This window comes from Terrapene carolina, unplaced genomic scaffold (genome assembly GCF_002925995.2).
Source record: "Terrapene carolina triunguis isolate 2854851 unplaced genomic scaffold, T_m_triunguis-2.0 Scaffold84, whole genome shotgun sequence".
Lineage (NCBI taxonomy): Eukaryota > Metazoa > Chordata > Testudines > Emydidae > Terrapene > Terrapene triunguis.
This window is the reverse complement of record NW_020664435.1, coordinates 38916294-38940186: the sequence shown is the minus strand read 5'-3', so window position 1 is coordinate 38940186 and position 23893 is coordinate 38916294. Positions and strand designations below refer to the sequence as shown.

Genomic DNA, 23893 nt, shown 5'->3' with positions numbered 1-23893 from the left:
CTTCTGATGATGAGCTGGGAAAGACTGGGGGGTTGTCTGATGGCCAGAAGAGGGAGTTCAGCAATGATTTCTTTCAGGATGTGGTCCCCATTAAATATGGATTGTAATTGTTTGAGGATCCCCACATGACTTACAAGGAGAGGCTGAGGGAACTGAGGTTATTTAGTCTGCAGAAGAGAAGAGTGAGGAGGGATTTGATGGCATCCTTCAACTACCTGAAGGAGGGTTCCAAAGGGGATGGAGCTAGGTTGTTCTCAGTGGTGGCAGATGACAGAACAAGGAGCAATGGTCTCAAGTTGCAGTGGGGGAGGTCTAGGTTGGATATTTGGAAACACTGTTTCACTAGGAGGGTGGTGAAGCACTGGAATGGGTTACCTAGGGAGGTGGTGGAATCTCCATCCTTAGAGGTTTTTAAGGTCTGGCTTGACAAAGCCTTGGCTGGGATGATTTAGTTGGTATTGGTCCTGCTTTAAGCAGGGACTAGATGACCTCCTGAGGTCTCTTCCAACCCTAATATTCTATGATTCTATATGGGTTCCAGTCTGGGGTGGGAGGTGGCAACTAGGGGTCTGAAGTCTGTGAGGTTTTTCTTCTCTATTGAAGCAGGTTCTCCTGGGGTATTTGGGTGGCCTTTTCCATGATGTGATTTACTTCTCTGGTGGAGTTGCCTTCTTTAGAGAAGGCAGTTTTTAAGTGTGTTTAGATGTGTGTTCTGATTCTGAAGTTTCTCTTTGGAGCAAATGTGGTGGTATCGGAGTGCCTGGCCCCTTTTATTAATATTTATACCTATACAAAATGAGTGCAAAATGACTGTAAAATGTTACCAAATCAAAATGACAGTCTCTGACACCCACTCTGCATAGGTGTAAATGATGACACAGCATTCAAGACACAGGATTTAAACCTTCCTATTAACCCTTCCTCCTCTTTGAGAGCCAGGGGGAAAATGTAAGTCTTGCTGCATACCCTGAAGATCAGAGTGCTGTGCTAATGTACCAAGAGGGAAAATCTGTTCCAAAGTCAAACAAGTTACATTTTTATAAATCAAAACTAACATCTTGTGTAACATCCAGAAATGAATTCAAAGTTGGAGAGGATCACAAACACAGCATTGTCCCCTGTGAGATACACAGCTAAGTAGGCACTCCTACACATTTGACACTACGTGAGGTTTCCAAGTGGTCTTAAGAATTAGCCCCATTAATTTTCCATTGTAATAATCCAGTCTGGAGGTGACAAGGGGCATTTATCTATAGCAGGTGCTTATATGGCCCCATTACTGTGGTATCCAAGACTTTAATACAGTCTAGGGAAGTACTATTATCCCCATGTTACAGATGGAGAACTGAGACAGAGAGAGATTAAGTGACCTGCCTGTACTTATACAGGATGTCTGTCGCAGGGTAGGAAATTTATCTTCTGAATCCCAGGCCACACCCTAGCCACATCCTTCCCTTCTACAAAATTAATAACCATAGGCAGGTCCACATCCAAAAGGAAAAGTCAAAATCTCCTTGCCAAAATGAGATTAAAAAGTATCTTGTCACTGTGAACATAAGTAACAAGGTGGACAAACAACTTTGAATGAAATTGACTAGAAAACATCCCCCCAACTCATTTTATCAGCAAGGAAAGAAGTGAGTCCAAAGTGTAGGTCACAACTCTAAGCTTCTGAAGCACTTCCAAGAGCCTAAGCGAGCAAAACTGAAGCAGAAAAGACTCTTTGTTTGCCACCACCCAACACTTTTCTGCTACCAAGAGGGACAAACAATCTGTCTCCAATCTACATATAACCTGAAAACGCCACACAGAGCTAACAGTGAGATACGACAGTTATTTATTTATATACAGGAAAATATTGCAGTGTCTCAGATGCCAAGGTATGGTAGCTATTGGTAAATGGTCACTTGTTAATGGCAACTACTATGTATACAATATTTACAAAAGGGCCAAATCTAGCTAAACTAATCCATCAAATTAGATTCCACTTCCCAACCCCCGCTAGGACTTTACTAAACAATCAGCACTGAAAACATCCAGAAAAGTATCACCTTACAGTCAAATGAAATTCACCAACTGTGATATTCAAGCCACGGTTTTCAAGGTAATCATATGACCTTCAGGTTTACAAAGGAATTCAAGTTTCAGCAGAACAGGGATCTTATGTGTAGCAAAATATAAAAGTGATTTTGACACATTTGAACTTTCAAGTAACCAAACTAAACATTATACAGAGTAAGTCCTGACAGACAGAAATTGTGGGATTGTAAAGTGATATAATGATTCAAATGATAGTTTTCAGACGCAACTTACTTCTTTATATCCAAAAATGATACGCCCATCATTGAGAAGGGTAGCCTGAAAAGTGAAACTGCCTAGGTTGTAATTATCCTGCAGATGTACATGATCCCATTGGACAACAAGCGCTGTGCCTGTGAGCCCCAGAGAGGGGAAGAAAAACACAAGAAAAATATTCATTAACATTAGTGTAAGCATTTACTGAAGTTAAATAAAAACAATACTTTGTCCCTATATATCATATTTCAGTCAAAAACCTCAAAGCACCACAAATCTTATAAACATTACTTGAGCACCAAACCCTCTTGTAACATGTGATATTACAGTGTTATAATTAATTATATCAATTATATAGATAAATTTGAGTCAAGACAGATTAAGTGACTTGCCTAAAGTCATAGAGTGAGTCAGTGTCAATTATCAAGAACCGAACCCAGTATTCCTACTCCAAGTTTGCTGCTTTAATCACAACACCACAATGTCCTTCATTTATCCTATAAACCAATGACTATCAAGGTTGAAAAGTTAATGGAATTGCTGGTATTGAAAAAGTGATTATTTAAGGTATTCAGTTTCCTCCATTAACAATGCAGCAATATAAACAACATTAATTTTTCTGTACACTGTAAGGTTTCACTGTGTTTCTGAATGCTGAAGAATACTAGGGGTTGCCAATAAATATTAACTATACAGTTTAAATTAAAGCCACTAAAAAGCCATAGATGGGGCTAAATGCGGACTTAGGTGTGCAGAGATTTAGTTGCAAAAGGCCTATTAATATTCATGGGAACTGTCTGGCTGGATCCCCATGAACCACACTAAAAATGTACCCTCAAGTGACTCACATGCCCTGCAAACATGTTTTACAGATGATGAGAGGTTACAAAACACATTGAGGCAGCTAGGCTGAAAGGAATTTATCACCACAACAGTGTTTACTGAAAATGTCTTTTTCATATTTAGGACTATATCCTTCCCCCAGTGCACATCTCCCTTTAACACTAATGGGAGTTATGTGCTTTGATTCACAAAACCTCTATTTCATTTCTTGTGTAGTGTCACGAAGATGCTTCAAGGTGGGTCAATATGCCTGTAGCTCAACACGTTGGATGCATCCTGCAAACTCCTCAGCCATAGATCTTTAGCACAATAGCTTATATGCCTGTTTTTTGCCAATATGTTTTAGGAAACTATGAACATGCAAGTCTATCACATCATTTGCAAGTGTATATTTCATGGTCTTAGCGCATAAATCAATACTGTACGCAATGTATTCTTCATAGACAGCAATAAGCATGAAAGCTCATTTTTGAATGCTAAGTAGATTATTTTAAATTTTAATTTTAAAAGGACCTTTCCCATTTCAGGATTCATTTTCACCTGCATAATGTTACAAACGAAAATTCATCAATGGGCCAGACTCTGCTCCCCCTATGGATCTCAGCCCTCCTGTGCATAAGTGGGAGTTAGCAGCTTCAGTGGCACTGGCTCTTTTTCCCCAGGGGAGCTGTCTGCTGGGCTGGGTTCCATGAGAGGTGACAACACGGGTAGGTCACTAAGCTCTACCCATATTGATACAGAATTATTTCCAAAGTAACTAATGCACTTCCAGGAGAAACAGCAGAGGGAGAATGACAAAGGCAAAAACAGAACTATGTAGCTGAGGATGTGACTTATTCTCTTTCTTTTCATTTACAGTAACCAGCCAAATCCTTGGTCCTAAAGCGCATGCAGCAGAGCAGAACTTCATGATTATGGAAATGTTAGCTACTTCCAAGGGTGGACACATACTCTGAGGCCTAGCCCCATCACTTTAAGGGCAATGTAATGGAGTCTGCCCCTCCCAGGGATCAAGGAATTATGTTAGGGAGGTATGGAGCCTAAGCAGTTCCTCCTCAAGGACATTCAGATCCCTTTCAGTTAGCCAGGTTCCCTCAGTGGTTATGGCACACCTGTAGCTCCATTATATCTGCAGGGATTTGCATTTGTCATTCATGTATATGACATATAATATAAATACACACATACACCTCTACCCCGACATAACGCAACCCAATATAACACGAATTCGGATATAACATGGTAAAGCAGTACTCCGGGGGGGAGGGGAGGGCTGCGCACTCCGGCGGATCAAAGCAAGTTCAATATAATGCGGTTTCACCTATAACGCGGTAAGATTTTTTTGGCTCCCGAGGACAGTGTTATATCGAGGTAGAGGTGTATATAGATACACAGACGTAGTGCTACATCAACAATACAGGTTCAACAATAGCACCTAATTGGTTGTATAGCTGGATTAACAATTAATGACAATGGAAATTCTCCATATAGCCTTTATCTTTCTCAGCAAACATAACTTTAAGAAGAAATAAAATAGCTGACCAAACACACTGCTATGTTAGGACCACAGCTGGCAGAACAATTCATGTCAAAAAATGTATTGGATGAATGTCACCACTTTTTTCTTTGTAAATCGTCTGCAAAGGAAGCACGGTTTTCTCAAATGTATTTATTTGAATAGTTTTGTCAGATAAACTCTGCAAAAAAATTACTGGACTGTGATTGACATATAGGCACTGCTGATTTCTGTTTGGATGAGCATAACTTTCTGGCATGAATACTCATGATTACAAACATGAAATATAGTCACAACGATTGCATAAAATGTGCTTACAATTCACTCTCCTCCCCATAAATTCATTTGTTAGAATATTCATAGAAAGCAAATACAAAAAGAATGTTTTGTAGAGTGGGCACTTCCAGGCCCAGCCACTCTCCCTTCTCAGGAATAGGCACAGTCCCTATTAATATAAACATAAATATAAAGCAGTCCTTCTAATTTTAGGCTCCTGCTGTTGAAAATATTGGCCTTAGATGCCTAATTTTAAGCATACATGTTTTAAAATTGTACCCTAAAGTTTTAAATATGAAATATAGAATCAGTATCTTGTGTGGCATCACTAGATTTGCCACTAGAGATCAGAGCTGAGTTAAGGCATTAGATGTCATTTCATCGCAGAGGATCAAGCTTTCAAAATGCTGATTTTTAACAGACTACATGACTACAATCCTCATATTTAATGCTTTAGAAATGTATCCCAAGGAGTAGCCGTAAGTATAACATTTCACTTTGCTTTTTAGCTTTTCAGATTTTCCTATGAAGGACTGCTAGTATAGAGAAGTTTATTGAATTCCTATACTGGGGCACACTGCCCATTTAATCAGTGACAGGTTTATTAACCTCAGACATGCCCTGCCTCTGTGTATGCTTAATATTACATCTCACAAGGCTATTTTCTTTATAGCTACTGGATGGACAGGACTTACTACACAAATGAATCAAGAGGGCTATGCACCTTGGTAGGAGATAGATTTTCCTCTTTAAAATGATAAAGTATATTTCAAGTCTAGAAGTGGTATTACATGTTCTACCATCTGTGGGGTTTTTTTAAACTGTTTAATACAATCCATTCATAAATGTCTAACCATGTTTTAGAATCCATTTTACGAATATTTATCCACATTCTTTAGATGGCCTATTAGCCACATACAATATTTTAAGTAGCCTTCATCTTTTCTTTTAAAAGCTATTTAGGAAAATATAAATAGCCAAGGGATAGATAAATTCATTTATGTAAGACTATCACATACCATTATCAAAGTATCTCACTGTTGAATTTCTTGACACACTGGGGTCAAAATTTGCCATCAAGGGTGCAATGTATTGCGTAGCTGTTAGCATTCGATGCACAACTTCTCCAGTATATATGAAACCTACAATAAAGAAGAAGAAAAAAAATAAGTCATTTCTAAAAAGATTTAACAAATGTCTGATTTAACTAGATATTGCCAGAGTTTTAAAGATAAATTAATCCTATTGCCAACTTCTAACAGTAAATTAAACAACAGAATAAATGGCACAAAAAGATTCACGAGGGCAATCAGAATGAGCTCTGAACAAAGGAGGAATCATTTCAAGGAACAGATTTTCATAGAGCCAAAAAAAATAGATTGAAACATTGTACAGTGAAGGCTATTTTCAGTTTTGGGGTGAAACTCAGAAGGGCTGAGAAAGCAGGCATTATCAAAATGCAGCCAATCACCATCTTTGCTACTTTCCTCATGTGTTGTATCCCCCCTCTTCATTAGTCGGCCTGTTTTGTCTTTTCAGCTGTCAGCTCTTCGGGGATGAGACCACACCTTCTTTTTGTAAAACACACAGTAAGGCTTTGTCTACACTGCACTTTCGTTGTTAAAACTTGTTGCTCAGGGGTGATGAAAATCACCAGTGTGGACAGTGCTTCATCATTGGGAGACTCTCCCGTCAACAAAGCTACCGCCCCTCGTTGGGGGTGGTTTTATTTTGTCACCGGGGGAGCTCTCTCCTGGTGATAAAAGAGCGGCTACAATGCGCATCTTACAACAGTGCGGCTGCAGTGGCACAGCCATGCCATTGTAAGGTGAGCAGTGTAGACATAGCCTAAGAGACAATTTTTGCCCTGAAGGACTTGCAATCTTAATGAACAAGGCGGCTGAATTGTGAGAGAGACAAGTATTTGTCATGGCTTCAAGGCTAGCTACATCTCTGTCACCTTTCTAGTCTCTCTGAGTGCCGCGCCCCTCCTGAGTCAGGTCCAAGCCTGGTGCCTTTACCTATACTGAGGTGGAATTCTGCAGTTCTCCCCTCTGAGGGTATGTCTACATGGGGGCACTCAAGAGAGTTAAGACAAATTAACTGAAGCTGTGAAAATACAGTAGAACCTCAGAGTTATGAACACCAGCATTACGAACTGACCAGTTAACCACACGCCTCATTTGGAACTAGAAGTACATAATCAGGCAGCAGCAGAGAAAGAGAGACACACACACACACACACACACACACACACACAAAGCAAATACAGTATAGTACTGTCTTAAATGTAAACTACTAAAAAAATAAAGGGAAAGCAGCATTTTTTCTTCTGCACAGTAAAGTTTCAAAGTTATATTAAATCAATGTTCAGTTGTAATCTTTTGAAAGAACAACCATAACATTTTGTTCAGAGTTACAAACATTTCAGAGTTACGAACATCCTCCATTCCTGAGGTGTTCGTAACTCTGAAGTTCTACTGTACTCTGCAGTTAAAATGCATCAAATGCATCAAACCCCGAGTGGATACTCTCCTAGGATTAAGCTACAACAAACTCAGGCCACTTTACTCCTGAATAGGAGTGTTAACACAGGGATTTAACACACATTCACTTCAGAGCTTTAGTTGATGCATCTTAACTTTCCTGAGTGTCTCTGTGCAGACAAGCCTTATTAGACCGGGCCCTGGACTACAGCACTCTGTGTATTAACCATGCTTACTCAATGGATCTGACTGAATTTGGCACTTATGGTTCTTTCCTTCAGGAGTCTGTGACCAGTGGCGTATATCATGATCAGATGGCCTTCTCAAAACCAAAATAGTTAAAGAAGAGGGATTGTAAAACCTGCATGCATATCTATCTTACCTCCAGGCTTACTCTCCGCTGATGGTAGCCTAAGCATCTTCAGACACCCAGCAGGTGCCCATCTCAGTCTGCCTTCCCCAAACAACTCTCTAAACAGCTACCCCCTCTTGAAAGGGAGTCTCTTTCTAAACTGTTATCTTTTTGCTTGTCAATTTCCAGGCTTTGGCCCTGCTTGTCAAAATTGGTCCTGTAAGCTGGCTGGAGTCAGGAGGTAGATACTTCACAGTTAATAGTTTGGACATTGTCTCTTAAGAACCCTTAGTGTTCACTGAGGGGTGGTTTATCTTAAGCCATTGTTTCCTTCCAGCTTGCTTGTCCTTTCTGTCTCCTATGAAGCTAAACCAATATATCCAAACAGTAAACATCCCAACAACCAGGTCAACATTAGAGCTGGTTGAAAAAATTTCCAACAAGATCGTTTTCCATCGGAAAATGCTGTTTTGCAGGAACATGTCAACTTTGATGAAAGTTTTGATGGGAAGAGTGGTGGTAGCAGCAATGGTGATAGTGAATGTGTTCCTTCGTGTCTCAGGCACATGGATTTCCCGTCCCCCTCCTCACCCTTCCATCTCCTGTCTGGGGGGGAGGGGTGTCTCTCTTCCCCCTCTATCTAATCTGGACACAAAACAGGAAGAAGGAATTGCATAGAGGGACAGTGATATCTGAGATTGGTGGCACCCAAATCAGGATATTTCCCTTCACAGGAAATCCAAGGTTTGACACTTCAGAACAACAACAACAACAAAAAATCTGGAACTCTCATTTTCCTACGGGACAGAAAACCAGTTTTCCAGTCAACTCTAGTCAACATGAAGTATTATAGCACAACTCCACTTTTGTCACAGGGAAGTGAGGCACAAAGAGATTAGATGAGTTATCCAAGGCCACACAGGAAATCTGTGGCAGAGCAAGGAATTTAACCCAGATCTCCTGAGTGCCAGCCCATATCATAACCACCTCTCCCCGCTCATGTATCTTCACTAACAATCTTTCATTGACCCCTTTTAACTAAATGCTTGCACAGTATAACTGAGTTTGTCAGATATACAGTTTTACATGTTGCACTGTGCAGTGACTAGAGAGGCTATTTAAAAAAAAAAAAAACCTGCCTGGATAGTAGCAGTTATCACTATATATAATGAGGTAATCTCTTGCTGAAATGATAGAAAACTTATTAATTCAAAAATTTAAAACTATGCTGGACAAAACACGAGAAAATATACTCTAGGAAACATCCTACATTCCCGTGGGCTGGATTAGAGGATTCCTTTGCCTTTGTTTTCTTTTAAAACACAGCTTGCAGTTTCATAGTTTCAATGCTGGTTATATTCTAAAACCTGGATGTTTACTATTCAGCTCCTAAATCCATATTTAGGTCCCTAACTGCAGGTGACCTGGTTTTCAGAGGTTCACAGAGACAGACAAAACACACCCAAACATCTTTTACAACGTTCACTTTTGTGAACTAGTAGAAAAAAATTAATTCTCTCTGTTTATAAAAAACTGTATTTTTTTCTTTCCTCACCTTTTCTTCATGTGCTTTTTTAGTCACTTAAAATCTAAACTTTTCAGATGTCCTATTGCAAATGGATTTTCAACATGAATTGTATTCTACCATATGTCTCCTTAGGTTAAGCAGAAATCCTACCAGACAATGGTCACTAAAATGCATTTTTATTAGTTCACAGTTATTGCTGTCTGCTTCTTAAATGTAATTCTCTTGAGAAGCATTCTCCCTCTGGCTTATTGAGACATTTTAAATATCTATTGTTTCATTCAGCACTTGAGTGCTGATGGTCCCTGAGGGAACACGTACATGCCTTTTGTCATATTCTTGTCTAAATCTATATACCTACAACCACACCCCTAATATGCTGAAGGTGATATATTCAATCTTGAAAGTCACATTCATGTATCGGGATTACCTTTTAACACCTTGCACCAAATTAATTCCTGGTGTAACTCCAATGTCCTCATACGCTTGCACACCCTCTCTTCCCAGTTCACATTTGTAAACAATACCATCACAACTAATACTCAGGACAGGTACAAAAATACAAGGGAAAAATTTAATTGTTAGAATATTTAAGTAAATAAATAAATCGATCCAGGTAGTTAGTAGCCATAATGCATATTTCTTCTTGTTTGCCAGTGGTACATTTTTCCTTTAGATAACAGTGGAAACAGGGCGGGAAGGGTGATAACAAAACCAGGAAGGTTCTGAACAAAGGTCATTCTAATAAGAACTCCCGTCATGCTTCAGAACAACTTGGAAAGAAACACAAAGTCAGTTCAAAGTGTCCCAGAGATTCAGAGGCTGAACCACTGTTGATATTTTATCATTGCCACTAATACTTCAAGTAAGTAGCACATACAAATTTAACGTATCCCTGAAGGGGCTTCCACAGAAAGTTGGCAAGCAGTGGCTTATACTGTCTGTAAGCCAGTTTTCTGATGGTAGTAATAACCATCTATTCACTTAGTCAAGGAAGAATTTTCCAGACCTACAATTTCCTGAACCACTTAATCCTCAATTTGTGGGAAGAGTTTGGAAGGCTCTTTTGCAAACCTATCCAAAAGGACTAAAGCTAGATACACAAGATACTAGCTGCCTCTAAAATGTTCGGATGAAATTTATCAAACTCTGTTGTTCAGGATTTTATAAGTTATAACAAACAGCTCTATGTAAAACAAGAACAAGTATAAACAAAACCTAAAGTAAGTACAGGTGAATAGTATAGAAATAAAAAGGCTAAATCTTATGTGGTGTGTGGGTGCACATGTACATACAAACATACGTGTACAAACTGATGGAGAAGTGCACATTGTGGGCCAGCTTTTTAGTTGATCTAGGCCAATTTCCAAAATTTCAATTCCATTTACAGAAGACAAAACCAAATGGTGTTCTCTGTTCCACTGGTTGCTTTAGATTCACACTTGACCAGTTTCAGTGGAGTTACCTGGGATTTTCATCAGTTGATCCAAGGACAGAATTAGGCCCAGTATTGGTTCTCAAACATCAGTGGCAGTTTGCCTTCGTAAGGATTGCAGAATTTGGCTTCTTCCTCTTTTATTCACTTTCAATAGACATGTATAGACACCAGTCACCCAACATAAACTTCCTGCATTATTCACCAAATTCAAGGAAATTGTAGGATATTGGCTTCAGGTAGTGTGAATAACTAAGCCATTTAATAAATAATTAAATATCAATACCTAGCTTTTATATAGCACTTTTCATCAGTAGATTCCAAAAGAGGTAAGGATCACTGTCCCCATTTTACAGATGGAGAAACTGAGGGATGGGGAGGTGAACTCACTTGCCCCAGGTCAACCAGCAGGCCAGTAGCTGAGCCAGGAATAAAACCAACATTTCCTGAGTCCCAGCTCAGTGCTCTAGCCACTAGGCTACACAGATTTCCCACTTTTCAGCACCCTTTGTTTCACTGAAGACATGCCAACACATGAGATATACAGGTAAGTAAAAAGAATGAAATACTCTGCCTTGGAAATAGTCTCCTTTCTAAGGCCCTGATTCAGCAAAGTACTTAAACATGTGCCTCATTTTATGCATGTGAGATCATGCACGGACTTCAGTTGGACTACTCACATGTTCAGGATTACATTTTGGCACATACTTAAGTACATTGAGGAATTAGGACCAAAATAAACAGCTTAGATTGTGATTTCCAGGATACCGTAGAGGGATGACTCAAACAATAGGTGATATCTAAAAGCAGTCACAAATCCGACTGAGTAAAGAGTTCAGCTGAAGTATTATTGCAAAAAGGTGTTATACACACGTAGAAGAGTCTGAAGGATTCCATTCAGAGTGCACATACTTCAGACGCTCAGATATTATGGTCCAGGTTTCCTTCGAAGCTATTGCAAGATGTGGATTTACAAGGGTTTTGTCTGTGTACATGTTGTTTGTAAGGTTTTATAGCATTTATTTGAATGACTGGCATTTACAGGAACTTGTTTGTTTGCAAGCTTACGGTGGGTGTTCAACAAAGATATTTTATTTGAAGATACTTAGAATGCCAGTGGGAAAAGGTGTAATCTGACAACTGACAATAATGTACTTGGCAATTCTGGCCATCTACATCTCTTAAGTCACTCCCACTGCATTCACTGTATTATTTAGTTATCCTTGAGTGAAAACACAAACCCCTTACATGGAAGAAGTTACTTGGCTGTACAAAGCTATCAACAAGAACATCGTATGAAAAATTCTTTCCACCTCATGACACTTGTACTTTCAACAATAAAAGTTTTCATGGCTCCAGGTGACAGTAACATAGATAATGAATGCAGAATTTCATTTTGAAATACTCCTGTCATTGCTTTTATAGGTGGTCTTTTTAACTTTGTTAGTTCACCAAAACCATCCTTATTAAAAATAAATATATAAAACGGTGTCCTCTTCTATTCCAATTACCAAGAAGTTAATTTGACAGGACTGGGAATGTTATAATCTATTCACAAATATAGGCAGAGAAGCATTTTTCTGACATTTGTCTGAAGGACTCTATAGCAAAGTGTAATGGTCTTTCTCTTGATCTTGTAGCTCTGAAAATGACAAGAGCTGGTTTGGAGCATTAGATGAAATTCATATAGCATAATCCCAGAATAAAATATACAGCATGTCAAGTGCCTCCACATGGTGATACTTGACTCTGCACCTACTGTACATGTGTATTCATGTTTCAGTGCTATACAAGAGTTGGTTTTATGACCAACCAAGCCCTAACTGGATTGGGTTTGGTTATATTAGAGACCACTCTCCCCTTGTGCAATACTGCAGCACCTGACATCAGATGATAAGTGATGGGGCTGTAAAAAGGAAGTTGTCACTGAAGAGACTTGAGCTCTAGAATTCACTCTGGCTGCTAGCCTGAGTGTACCTGAAATCATTGACTTCCAATGCACATACCAAGGTTTATCTCTTTCCCAAGAGGACAGGTTAATGGCCAGTGCATTAAAGAGGAGGTATTAGGCTTGGGAAGGATAGTTAATGTGGCTATTGGGCCAATTGGAAATTTATTTTAAAAATATATTGGTACACACACCTTGAGCTTGAAGCACATTTTAAAGGATAATCTAAACAAACAGCATCACTTTACACATGCAAAAATCAGATTACCTTGTATTATCTTGTATTACCTTGTACCCATTTATTATCATTTAACCAGTGTTGAGCAAAACCATATGTTCAAAGCCCTGCTAAGACAAAGAGCTCTGGTTAGCAGGCTGGAAAAGTAATCATCTGCCAGCAGTGATAGTACAGTGGAAGGTCTGGCATGAAAGAGGCTTCCACTGGGCAGAGGCTGAGTTGCTAGTCGAGCGTACAGCTCACTGCAGGTTTATTAGTTATGTTCTAGCAGCACACAAATTAGAAGGAAAATGGCATAAGAATTTCCAAAAAAATGGAAATGGAGAAAAATCTGTCCCTATACCCCAATGGCCTGAGATACACCAGCTATGAAGCCCTGATGTCAGCTGTGTGATTTTATATTAAAAAATAAGCAGCTGTGGTAGCAGAGATGTAATAGCAGATATTCATTCCCCCTGTACCATCTTGCTGTGTGCTGTTGAAATGATCTTTTTCATTTCGCCCTTTTATATTCCTTATTTAACGAGCGGGAGAGTACGCAGCCTCTACTGATCATTTTCATTCAAATCCAGGCAAAAACCGCTGCAGGCAGCGGAGAGGGGAAGCTGTAAAGGAGACAGCTGAATCTCCTGGATTCTCAGACTATTTCTGCCCTGGTCCCGGCATAGTTTATAGAGCTATCTTGGGCTGCTATAAACTATGCCAACTGGTAGCAGTCTACATGGCTCCAACATGATCCCCGTGCTGGGTCTCTGAGGGAGGTGGTTTTATGCTCTCTTTTATCCCTCAGATCCTGGGGCCACCAGTTTGTCCCTGGCATGAGTCAGAGCCGCCAGCATCAGGGTTGCACTAACTTCTGGCCATCACCCACCCTCAGCCTACTTGAACCCTAGGTGCTGTTGGAGGGCTGGCATGGAACTGGCAATGCTGACTGTACCTGTTCTAGGGATTCCTCCGTGATGGAGAAATCACAACATGACCAGTGGATCAAAACTCCACTGAAATCAACTGAAAGACTCGCACTGACTTCCATGGGCTTCGGATCAGGTCCCTTTGTACACAGAGTAGGGTTGCCAGCTTTCTAATCACACAAAACCGAACCCCTGAGGCCTGCCCCCCGCTCATTCCATCCCCCTCCCTCCATCACTCACTCTTCTCCACCCTCGCTCACTTTCACCAGGCTGGGGGCAGGGGGTTAGGGTGCAGGAGGGGGTGAGGACTCCAGCTGGGGATGAGGGGTTTGGTTAAAGGAGGGGACTCCGGGTTGGGGCCGAGGGGTTCGGAGTGCGGGAGGGTGTGGGCTCTGGGATGGGGCCGGGGATGAGGAGTTTGGGGTACAGAAGGGGGCTCTGGGCTGGGGCAGGGAGTGTGGGCTCTGGGATGGGGCTGGGGATGAGGGATACAGGAGGGGTCTCTGGGCTGGGGCAGGGTGTTGGGGTGTGTGGGGGCTCCAGCTGTGCCCGGGGGGTCAGGATTTTGGGGTGCAGGAGGGGTCTCCAGGCTGGGATAGGGTGTTGGGATGCAGGGGGGTGAGCGCGGCTGGGGGTGGGGCCAGGGATGAGGGCTTTTAACAGGTCCCTTTTTGACAGACCATTCCAGTCAAAAACCAGATGCCTAGCAACCCTAGCTAGGGATGAGGGGGTTTGGCGTGCAGGAGGAGGCTCTGGGCTGGGCCAGGGAGTTGGGGTGCAGGGGCGGGTGAGGGCTCCTGTGGGGGGGTGAGGCCGGGGATTTTTTATTATTATTATTTATATGGAGATATACCTATCTCATAGAGCTGGAAGGGACCTTGAAAGGTCATTGAGTCGAGTCGAGTCCCCTGCCTTCACTAGCAGGACCAATTTTTTGCCCCAGATCCCTAAATGGCTCCCTCAAGGATTGAACTCACAACCCTGGGTTTAGCGGGCCAATGCTCAAACCACTGAGCTATCCCTCCCCCTAATGAGGGGGATGAGGGGTTTGTGATGCGGGAGAAGGCTCCAGGCTGGGGCAGGGGGGTTGGGGTGCGGGGGAGTGAGGGCGCCAGCTGGGGATGGGGCGGGGATGAGAGGTTTGGGTGTAGGAGGGAGCTCCGGGGCTGGGGCAGGGAGTTGGGGTGTGTGAAGGCTCCTGCTAGGGGTGATGCTGGGGGTGAGGGCTCTGGGGTGCGGGAGGGGGCTCCGGGCTGGGGCAGGGGGTTGGGGTGCGGGAGGGACTCTGGACCTCACCCCCCCACACGCCCCACTCCCTGGCCCAGCCTGGAGCCCCCTCCTGCACCCAAACCCCTCATCCGTGGCTAGGGTTGCAAGGCATCTGGTTTTCGACTGGAACAGCCGGTCAAAAAGGGACCCTGGTGGCTCCGGTCGGCACCACCCACTGGGCTGTTAAAAGTCCGGTTGGCGGCGCAGCGGGGGCCAGGGGCTAAGGCAGGCTCCCAGCCTGCCCTAGCTCCGCGTGGCTCCCAGAAATGGCTGCAGGTCTCTGCAGCCCCTAGGCAAATGGGCAGCCAGGGAGACTCTGCACCCTGCCCCTGCCTCCAGTGCCAGCTCCACAGTTCCCATTGGCTGGGAACCACGACCAATTGGAGCTGCGGGGGTGGCGCCTGTGGGCACAAGGGCAGCACGCGAAGCCTCCCTGGCCACCCATGTACCTAGGGGCTTCAGGGACCTGGCGGCTGCTTCCTGAGAGCTGTGGTAAGCGCTGCCTGGATACTGCTGTGAAGGGTTGGATCACAGAAACCCCTTTGGGGCTGCCAACTGATGTGCCAAGACTACTTCTGCCCCTGCTTTCCCTGCCCTCCCAGCTTGGGACTTCAGTGCCCTGCCTGGTTTAAGCCAGACCTGCTAGCCTGCTGCAAACCCAGACCCAGGTCTGAACCATGTCCCCTCACAGCTGTAGGCTTAAACTGAAAGCAGCTTAAGGAGTGTTCCTGTCTTTAACACTCAGATGTCCAATGGGGTCTGAACCCCAAATAAATCCATTTTACCCTGTATAAAGCTTATACAGGGTAAACTCATAAATTATTCACCCTCTATAACACTGATAGAGAGATATGCACAGCTGTTTGCTCCCCCAGGTATTAATACATACTCTGGGTTAATTAATAAGTAAAAAGTGTTTTTATTAAATACAGAAAGTAGTATTTAAGTGGTTCCAAGTAGTGACAGAAAGAACAAAGTGAATTACCAATCAAAATAAAATAAAACCCGCAAGTCTATGCCTAATACAGTAAGAAAACTGAATACAGATAAAATCTCACCCTCAGAGATGTTTCAATAAGTTTCTTTCACAGACTGGATGCCTTCCTAGTCTGGGCAAAATCCTTTCCCCTGGTCCAGCCCTTGTTCCAGCTCAGGTGGTAGCTAGGGGATTTCTCATGACTGCAGTCCCCTTTGTTCTGTTCCACTCCCTTATATGGCTTTGGCACAAGGCGGGAATCTTGTTTCTCTGGGTCCCCATCCCCCTTTCTAAATGGAAAAGCACCAGGTTTAAGATGGATTTCAGTACCAGGTGACATGGTCATATTTCCTGTGAGACTCCAAGCCTTCATTCCTCCCAGCCTGACTCACAGGAAGCCCTGCCTGCAAACAGAGCCATCCCAGTCAATTATCCTGGCTGATGGGAGCCATCAAGATTCCAAACCACCATTAATGGCCCACATTTTGCATAATTACAACAGGCCCTCAGAGTTATATTTCATATTTCTAGTTTTAGAAACAAAAGTGATACATTTATACAAAGAGGATGATCACACTCAGTAGATTATAAGCTTTGTAATGATACTTTATAAGAGACCTTTTGCATGAAGCATATTTTAGTTACATTATATTCACACTCATCAGCATATTTTTATAAAATCATATAGAGTGCAATGTCACACCCGCATCCTCTCCGGCCCCCCAACCCCCTACCCCAGCCTGGTGAAAGTGATTGAGGGTGGGGGAGAGCGCGCGACGGAGAGAGGAGGAATGGAGTGATCGGGGCCGGGACCTTGGAGAAGGGGCGGAGCATGGGTGGGGCTCAGGGAAGGGGCGGGACAGGGGTGTTCGGTTTTGTGCCATTAGAAAGTTGGTAACCTTCGGTGTTATACATGTGCAAAGTTCTTAATATTGGGACATCTGGTCACCCTATGTGTTATACATGTGCAAAGTCCAAGTCCAGAGTTCAAATGCTGAACTATTTCAAAAATTCTTTCCCACTTCTGTGCTTTTTTATGCAACGGGGAGGGGTAGGAAAAGAGGAGACATGGCTGAATCTGCAGATACTGACAGGATACCAACACCATACCTTCACCAATATATGCACACGGATAACATTGTTGCCATTGGCAGGCAGAATTTGGGTGGTCATTAGCACAGTTGTCTGTACAAACATCTGCACTTGGTTTTTTTAGTACTGTGCTCCTTTGTGAGCCAGAATTTTCTAGTACATTTAATCAAATATATTATGTGCACAGTATGCAAAATACATGGTATGCCTTCTGCAGACTTTGCATAACGTTTACCATATTCCGTAGGTAAGAAAATAATATATATTTAAAGCATTTCACTGTTATTTGAAATATACATTTAAATATATGATCTGTTTCATATAAATACACTCAACTGAGCATTTATACACATTTTATATGTGGAATAGGAATTCAGAATATTTGTACAAGTATATGGGTGAAACCATTAGCTTTCCAAATGAAGCATGCTTGTGGGAAATGAATGACTCTCCATCTATGTTTTTTAAAGGAAATGTAGGGGAAATGCATTTAAAATAATAGTATTTACTGTTAAAAGACTGGAGAAAGTAGAAGTTACATTCAAAATAATGGTTCAGCTAGGATTTCCGAATGGTTATTTTAACGTTAAAACTGAATCAAATCCAGCAAAGCAGCACTGTAGGAAACACACAAACAACACATTTGGCACAGGAATTTATTTTTGTTTTAAACAGGCGGTGAAGCTCAATCTTCTCCAAAATGTTTAAGGTTAAAAGCAGACACTGTAACACAAGCTTGTTAGATAAAACTCTCTGATCTAAAGGCTTCAAGCCTCAAAAAATCCCACCTTAACAAGTTGGGGGGTGGGGGGGAGAGTTTGCTGAAAAAATCATGGAGAAGAATATCAAGATTCAAGTTTATTTTGACACTTAAACAGGCCACCTTTGAAGCAAATGGTTCCACATCAGCCATTCACATACATTGATATCTTCCTTTCAAAATGTTTTTGTAAAATAAATCATCTTAAAATTCAGGATCTAATAAAACGTGGCCAAAATCTTTTTGAGGTTAATTATCCCAGATAAGCTCATTTCAAACTCTTCTAATTGATTTGCAGAAACTTCTCCTAACTGCTGAAACAAACCTAAAAACTCCAGAACAGTTTTGTTCCGCAAGTGAGATGACAAGTGAAGTATCTTTGACATGAGAATTTACACCATACTCAGGGCCGGCTCCAGGGTTTTGGCCGCCCCAAGCAGCCAAAACAAAAACAAAACAAAACAAAAAAGCCGCGATCACGATCTGTGGCGGCAATTCAGCGGGAGGTCCTTCGCTCCCAGGCGGAGTGAGGGACCATCCGCCGAATTGCCGCCGAATACCTGGACGTGCCGCCCCTCTCCGGAGCGGCCGCCCCAAGCACCTGCTTGACAAGCTGGTGCCTGGAGCCGGCCCTGACCATACTCCATTTATTTCCTTCCTAAAAAACACTACAATCCTTCAAAGCAGTTCTTTGGGCAGTAAAAGACAGATTTGCTGCAACTATTCTAACCTTGAGTTATAAAATTTTCTTTTACTATTTGAGACACATCTTTTCATTAGGTTGGAAGATATCTGTTTGGAGTCAAACTGTACAGAAATGCTTTCAAATGTATTTGGTAAATAGGTTTAATTCCATTTGTTTTAGAATTTTCCCTGGGGTGGAAAAGCAGAGTTTGGGTTATTGGGCCAGTCCTTAGCAGGTGTAAACTGTTTGATCTCTACTGACTTCAGTGAAAAACTCTGATTTATATCAGGTGAAGATCTGGCCCATTGTTTTATTTCATATATTTGAGATCAAATCTAATATTTCACTTGGGGGTAGAGCTGCAAGCTTTTTGTATGAATAAATGGTAAGATGTAGTACGAAGGAAATAACACATCAGGAACAGTGTTGCTTACATATTCATTTAAGCAGGGTGACAAATATTTTATCAGTGTTCAGTGGTTTAAAATATAGTTTAGAGATCGCTACACCAAGAAACAACTTTGCGAATTGATACTTTTTCCTTTGCGTTTTTGATATATTTTAATAATTTTCCACAGAAGCATTTGATGCACCCACCTTCTCTCTCTAATGTGTTGACACTGAGTTATGCGAGTGATTTTCTTAGGTTGCTGCAATAGTCATTACTTTTGTAAAAAAAATATATGATCTGATGGATTGTAATCCATTCTGTTGAATATCCCATTTAATTGAGCAAAGGGATTTAGGGGTTTTTAGGTACTATGAAACACTGCCAGTAGACACTTTTCTTCTAAAATGCCAAAAAATGGACCTTGTCAAAAAGATGTTGGATATCACAGGGAGGGGTAGAGGAGTGGGGGAGAATACTGCCAGCGAAGAGACCGTGGCAGGAAATAACCAAACTTCAGCTTTAATTGTAACTGATGTACCTGTTCCTATGTTTTTAATTACATATTTATACTCTTTGAATTGTGGAGATAGAACTTTCACATTCATGGGAAAACAAGACACGAGGCTATTTAGATTCTAATGACTCATCATTTCTGTCTGATCAGGCACTTATTCCCCCAGAGAAGGTACGGGGATAGAATCATAATGATCTGTAGTGGAAAACAGTATCTATTCAATGAGAAGCCTTGAAACTTGATAGCTCTCAAGTGACTCACACCTAGGGTTACCATATTTGAACTTTCAAAAAAGAGGACACTCGGGGGGGGGGAAGCCCCGCCCCCTAGCCACTCCCTCTGACTTCCTGCCCCCTGACTGCCCCCCACAGAACCCCCAACCCATCCAACCCCCCCTGCTCCTTGTCCCCTGATCGCCCCCTCCCGGGACCCCTGCCCCTAACCACCCCCCGGGACCCCACCCCCTATCTAAGCCTCCCTTATCTTTGTCCCCGACTGCCCCCTCCTGAGACCCCCCCACCCTAACTGCCCCCCTAGGACACCACTCCCTACCTGTCCCCTGACTGTTCTGACTCCTATCCACACCCCCGCCCCTGCCAGATCCCCGGGACTCCCACGCCAATCCAACCGCTGCCTGTCCCCTGACTGCCCCCCCCGAACCCCCAACCCATCTAACCCTCCCTGTCCTCTGACTGCCCCATCCCTCTCCACACCCCTGCCCTGGACAGGCCCCCGCAGAACCCCTGCCCCATCCAACCCCCCTGCTCCCTGTCCCTTGACTCGCCGCGCTCCCTGCCCCGCCCCACCCCAGTTCACCTCCGCTCCAGCTCTGCCTGCTCCCCTGAGCGCAAAGCCACCCCGCTTCTCTGCCCCCCCCAGGCTTGCCTTGAATCAGCTGATCGTGCGGCAAGCCTGGGAGGAAGGGGTCGAGAAGCGGAGCGGCGCGGCTGTGCGCGCAAGGCAGCAGGCAGAGGCGGAGCGGAAGTGAGCTATGGCGGGGAGCGGTTCCCCTGCGCCCCACCCCGTTACCTGCTGCGGGCAGCCCTCCCCGCGCCCCCCTGCCCCAGCTCACCTCCGCTCTGCCACTTCCCCTGAGTGCTCCGCTTCTCCCCACTCCCAGGCTTGCCGCGCAGCGCTGCCGGCGTGCTGAAGCTGCAGGGGAGAGGGGAAGCGGGGGAGGAGCTTTTGCTGCTGGAGAGGCCCCAAGTGAGCGGCTCAATCTGGCGCGGCTGCCCCGTCAGCTGCTTTTGGGTCTTTAAATAGCCGTCCGGGGGGAAATCCCGGAAATTTTTAGCTTTTTACAAATTCCCCCCGGACGGCTATTTAAAGACCCAAAAGCCGGACATGTCTGGGGAAACCCGGATGTATGGTAACCCTACTTACACCTCCAGCCTACCAAACAAAGCCTTTAGCTTGGTTCCTAGATGGGTCAGAACCAGAGTAAAGAAGAGAGGAGAGGAAGGATTACCGCTGTACATCTTGGCAGTTACTGGCATGCAGTCTTGGCATGCTACTGTAGCTAACCTTGAACTTGCAAAATATTAAGAAGTTTAAATGCATCTGCAGGGGAAATTCTAATTTTGTAGGCTTTTAGCTGTCTTGTAAAAAAAAATCTATTCTGTAGAACTTGTCAAAAAGTTTTATGCCAAAAAAATGGGGTTTTGCCAAAAGCAAAATTTTTGGCAGGGGAAATGACATTTTATTTATTTTTAAATGGTAAATCTCAGAATGAAAATGAAACAAAGAAAATTTGTTTAATTTTGAGTTGAAAAAACTTATTTTGGTTTTCAAAATATAAACTTTAAAAAAAATTCAGATTTTTGGTTTTCCCTGTATTTCTCCTTCCCCCTTTTGCTACTGAGAGTAACAGAATTAGCAATGTCTAGGATGTTCCCCACCACCACCATTTTTCTCTTTTTTCCCCACTTTTCCCAATCTAACTTTTCAAAAGTTCCTCAACTGTGAAAGGCTACAGAATGGCCAGGAGGAAAAATGACACATTTGCCACTGTCTAGGATTACCATAATTTAATTTAAAAAAAGGAGGACACTCCACGGGGCCCCTTCCCCGCCCCAGCCCCACCCAACTCCGCCCCTTCCCCAAAGTCCCCGCCCCAACTCTGCCCCCTCCCCTGAATGCTCCGCCCCCTGCTCCTCCCCCTCCCCTGCTTCTCGCGAATCAAATGTTCGCGGGAAGCCTGAAACAGGGAGGCAGCAGGTAAGCTGGGGCTGGAGCTGGGCGCGGCGCAGCCCAGTCTGGCCGAGCGGCTCCCTCTAGCAGCCGGCCAGCCCAGGCCAAGAGGCTCTGGCCCTGGCGTCTCCCGCCCAGCTTGGCTCGGGCCCTGGGGCACCGGCCCCCGGCCGAGCACCGCCAGACCCGGCCCCCGGCCGAGCACCGCCGGCCCCGGCCCCCGGCCCAGAACCACCGGCCCCGCACCGCCGGCCCCCAGCCCCGCACCGCCGGCCCCCCGCCCGGCCCCGGCCCCCCGCCGAGCACCCCTGGCCAAGCACCGCCGGCCACTCCCTCCCTATTTTCCCGGACATGTCCGGCTTTTTGGGATTTCCTCCCGGATGGGGATTTGAGGCCCGAAAATCCGGACGTATGGTAACCCTACCACTGTCATTTTTCCAAAATTGGAGAAGTCTTGAAAAGTTGTGGGGGGGAGGGGGGGGGATTAACAAACAAACACAGAACATAACCTTGTATTCATTGTATAGTGCTCAGTGCCCCTCCCTCCCCCAAAAAAAAGATGGCAGAAGAAAGTTTTTAAAAAATGAAACATTGTTCCATTGAAAATCCTGTGAAACAGAAAAAGTACTTAACTGCTGAGGCTCAAGTGTGTTTGACAAGGGATTTTCGATGCAGAGGATCAGTCCTATTGAGTTTATAACGCTATAACCTTGGCTAAAGCCGGCCATGAAAAAGGTGTACAGGCCACAAAGGAAATAGCAGGTGAATCTTTTCACAAATACTACATTCATAAATGTGTGGAAGAAAAAAAGCACACCAGAAGAACTAAAGCTGCTAGATAGTACGGTGATAGGTGATTTAGAAATGCCCATTGATTAAATTAAGAACTAACAAAGGACAAGATTTTTTTTATGCCAGTAGTGAAGTCCTTATTCAAAAAGGATTTCAGATGTTATCAATATTTATCAATATTTCCTCCCACTTCCTGCCGTGGCTGCAGTATGGAGACTACAATATTATACTCATCTGCAGCTCTTCGTTTGATGGCCATGTTTATTCAGATGATATTCAGAGTTGACCCAGGACAGACAATATGGTTTTGCTACAGACAATGAGCTCCCTAGTAGAACACTATGATTGGTGGGATGGTGGTAAAGGAGGAGATGAAAGGGAGAGGATGCAGGAACTGAAGAGAAAATCCATGCATGACTTCTGTTTCAGAGAGCGTGGTTTATTCTACATTGTTGTTCATAAACATCACATTTCTTCATAACCCTTTTCATTTCCTTTCTTGTCAAAGGCTGGGAGCTATTTGGAATGGAATCCTGACCTCTGGTTTCTCATCTTATACTGAATTTCCCTTTCTAACAGTGCTCCTCCTCATGGGAGAAAAATGATCAGCCTTTTCTAAAGGAAAAGTTCTGAAGGGAAAAGCAGTTGGCTCTAGCCCCAGTTCATAACTTTTCACACTCCATACACATATTAGAGTCGGGTGAGCAATTTATAAAAAGTAATTAACAAATTTAGCCCCCTTTTCTCATTTGTAAATAATTACAGAGAACACATGCTGGTTTTTTTCCTGAAAGACATCTGGCTACAGTCAGTTAGAAAGTGGGTAGCCAATGACTCTCTCTCTCTGTGTGTGAGAGAGCAGGGGGAGAGAATATACCAGTCTCAGTATTTGGCAACGGGAACTTGGCAGGCAGACAGCACTAAAGTCAGCCTCGCACTAGTACCATCAATAATCAGAACTGTTTCTCTTCTCTTGCTCTCTCGTCACTTTTCTTGCATTTGATTACATTATAGCAGTGTATTAATCAGCACCTCCAAACGTATACATGATCTGCAAATGAGTGGCTGGGCCTGGGCCCATTTTCCAATTTATTTATTTACCATCTTTTGCTTATTTTTAATATATTTTGCAGCACATCTGATTTGTAGTGACAAAATGTTGAGTAACTGACCACGCTGGGAGTAGTGCTTAGGAAGAATCAGTTCTGGGATGCTGAATAGTGTGTGATGATTCAGCAAATAGTACTTTTTCCTTTAGACAGTACTGAATGGAGGTTCAGGATGGTGTTTTGATACAATGTGTGCTGTTAAATTTGGTAATTATGGTTTCCTTAAATCAATTCCCCCCAAATAGTGTTATTTAGATAGGATAGTCTTCTTCACTTCCTGTCCTAAATTG

The 23893-nt window shown here is 43.3% G+C and overlaps 1 protein-coding gene across 1 annotated transcript in view; it reads right to left on the bottom strand.

The window, feature by feature from the left end:
- Positions 1 to 23893, bottom strand: part of PLXDC2 (plexin domain containing 2) — a 254133-nt gene that overhangs the window by 97605 nt on the left and 132635 nt on the right. Inside the window, exons 4-5 of the mRNA XM_029911008.1 lie at positions 5950 to 6072; positions 2314 to 2432 (exon numbers count right to left, since the gene is read on the bottom strand). Coding sequence (XP_029766868.1) covers positions 2314 to 2432; positions 5950 to 6072 — 242 coding nt within the window. The remainder of the gene's footprint in view (positions 1 to 2313; positions 2433 to 5949; positions 6073 to 23893) is intronic.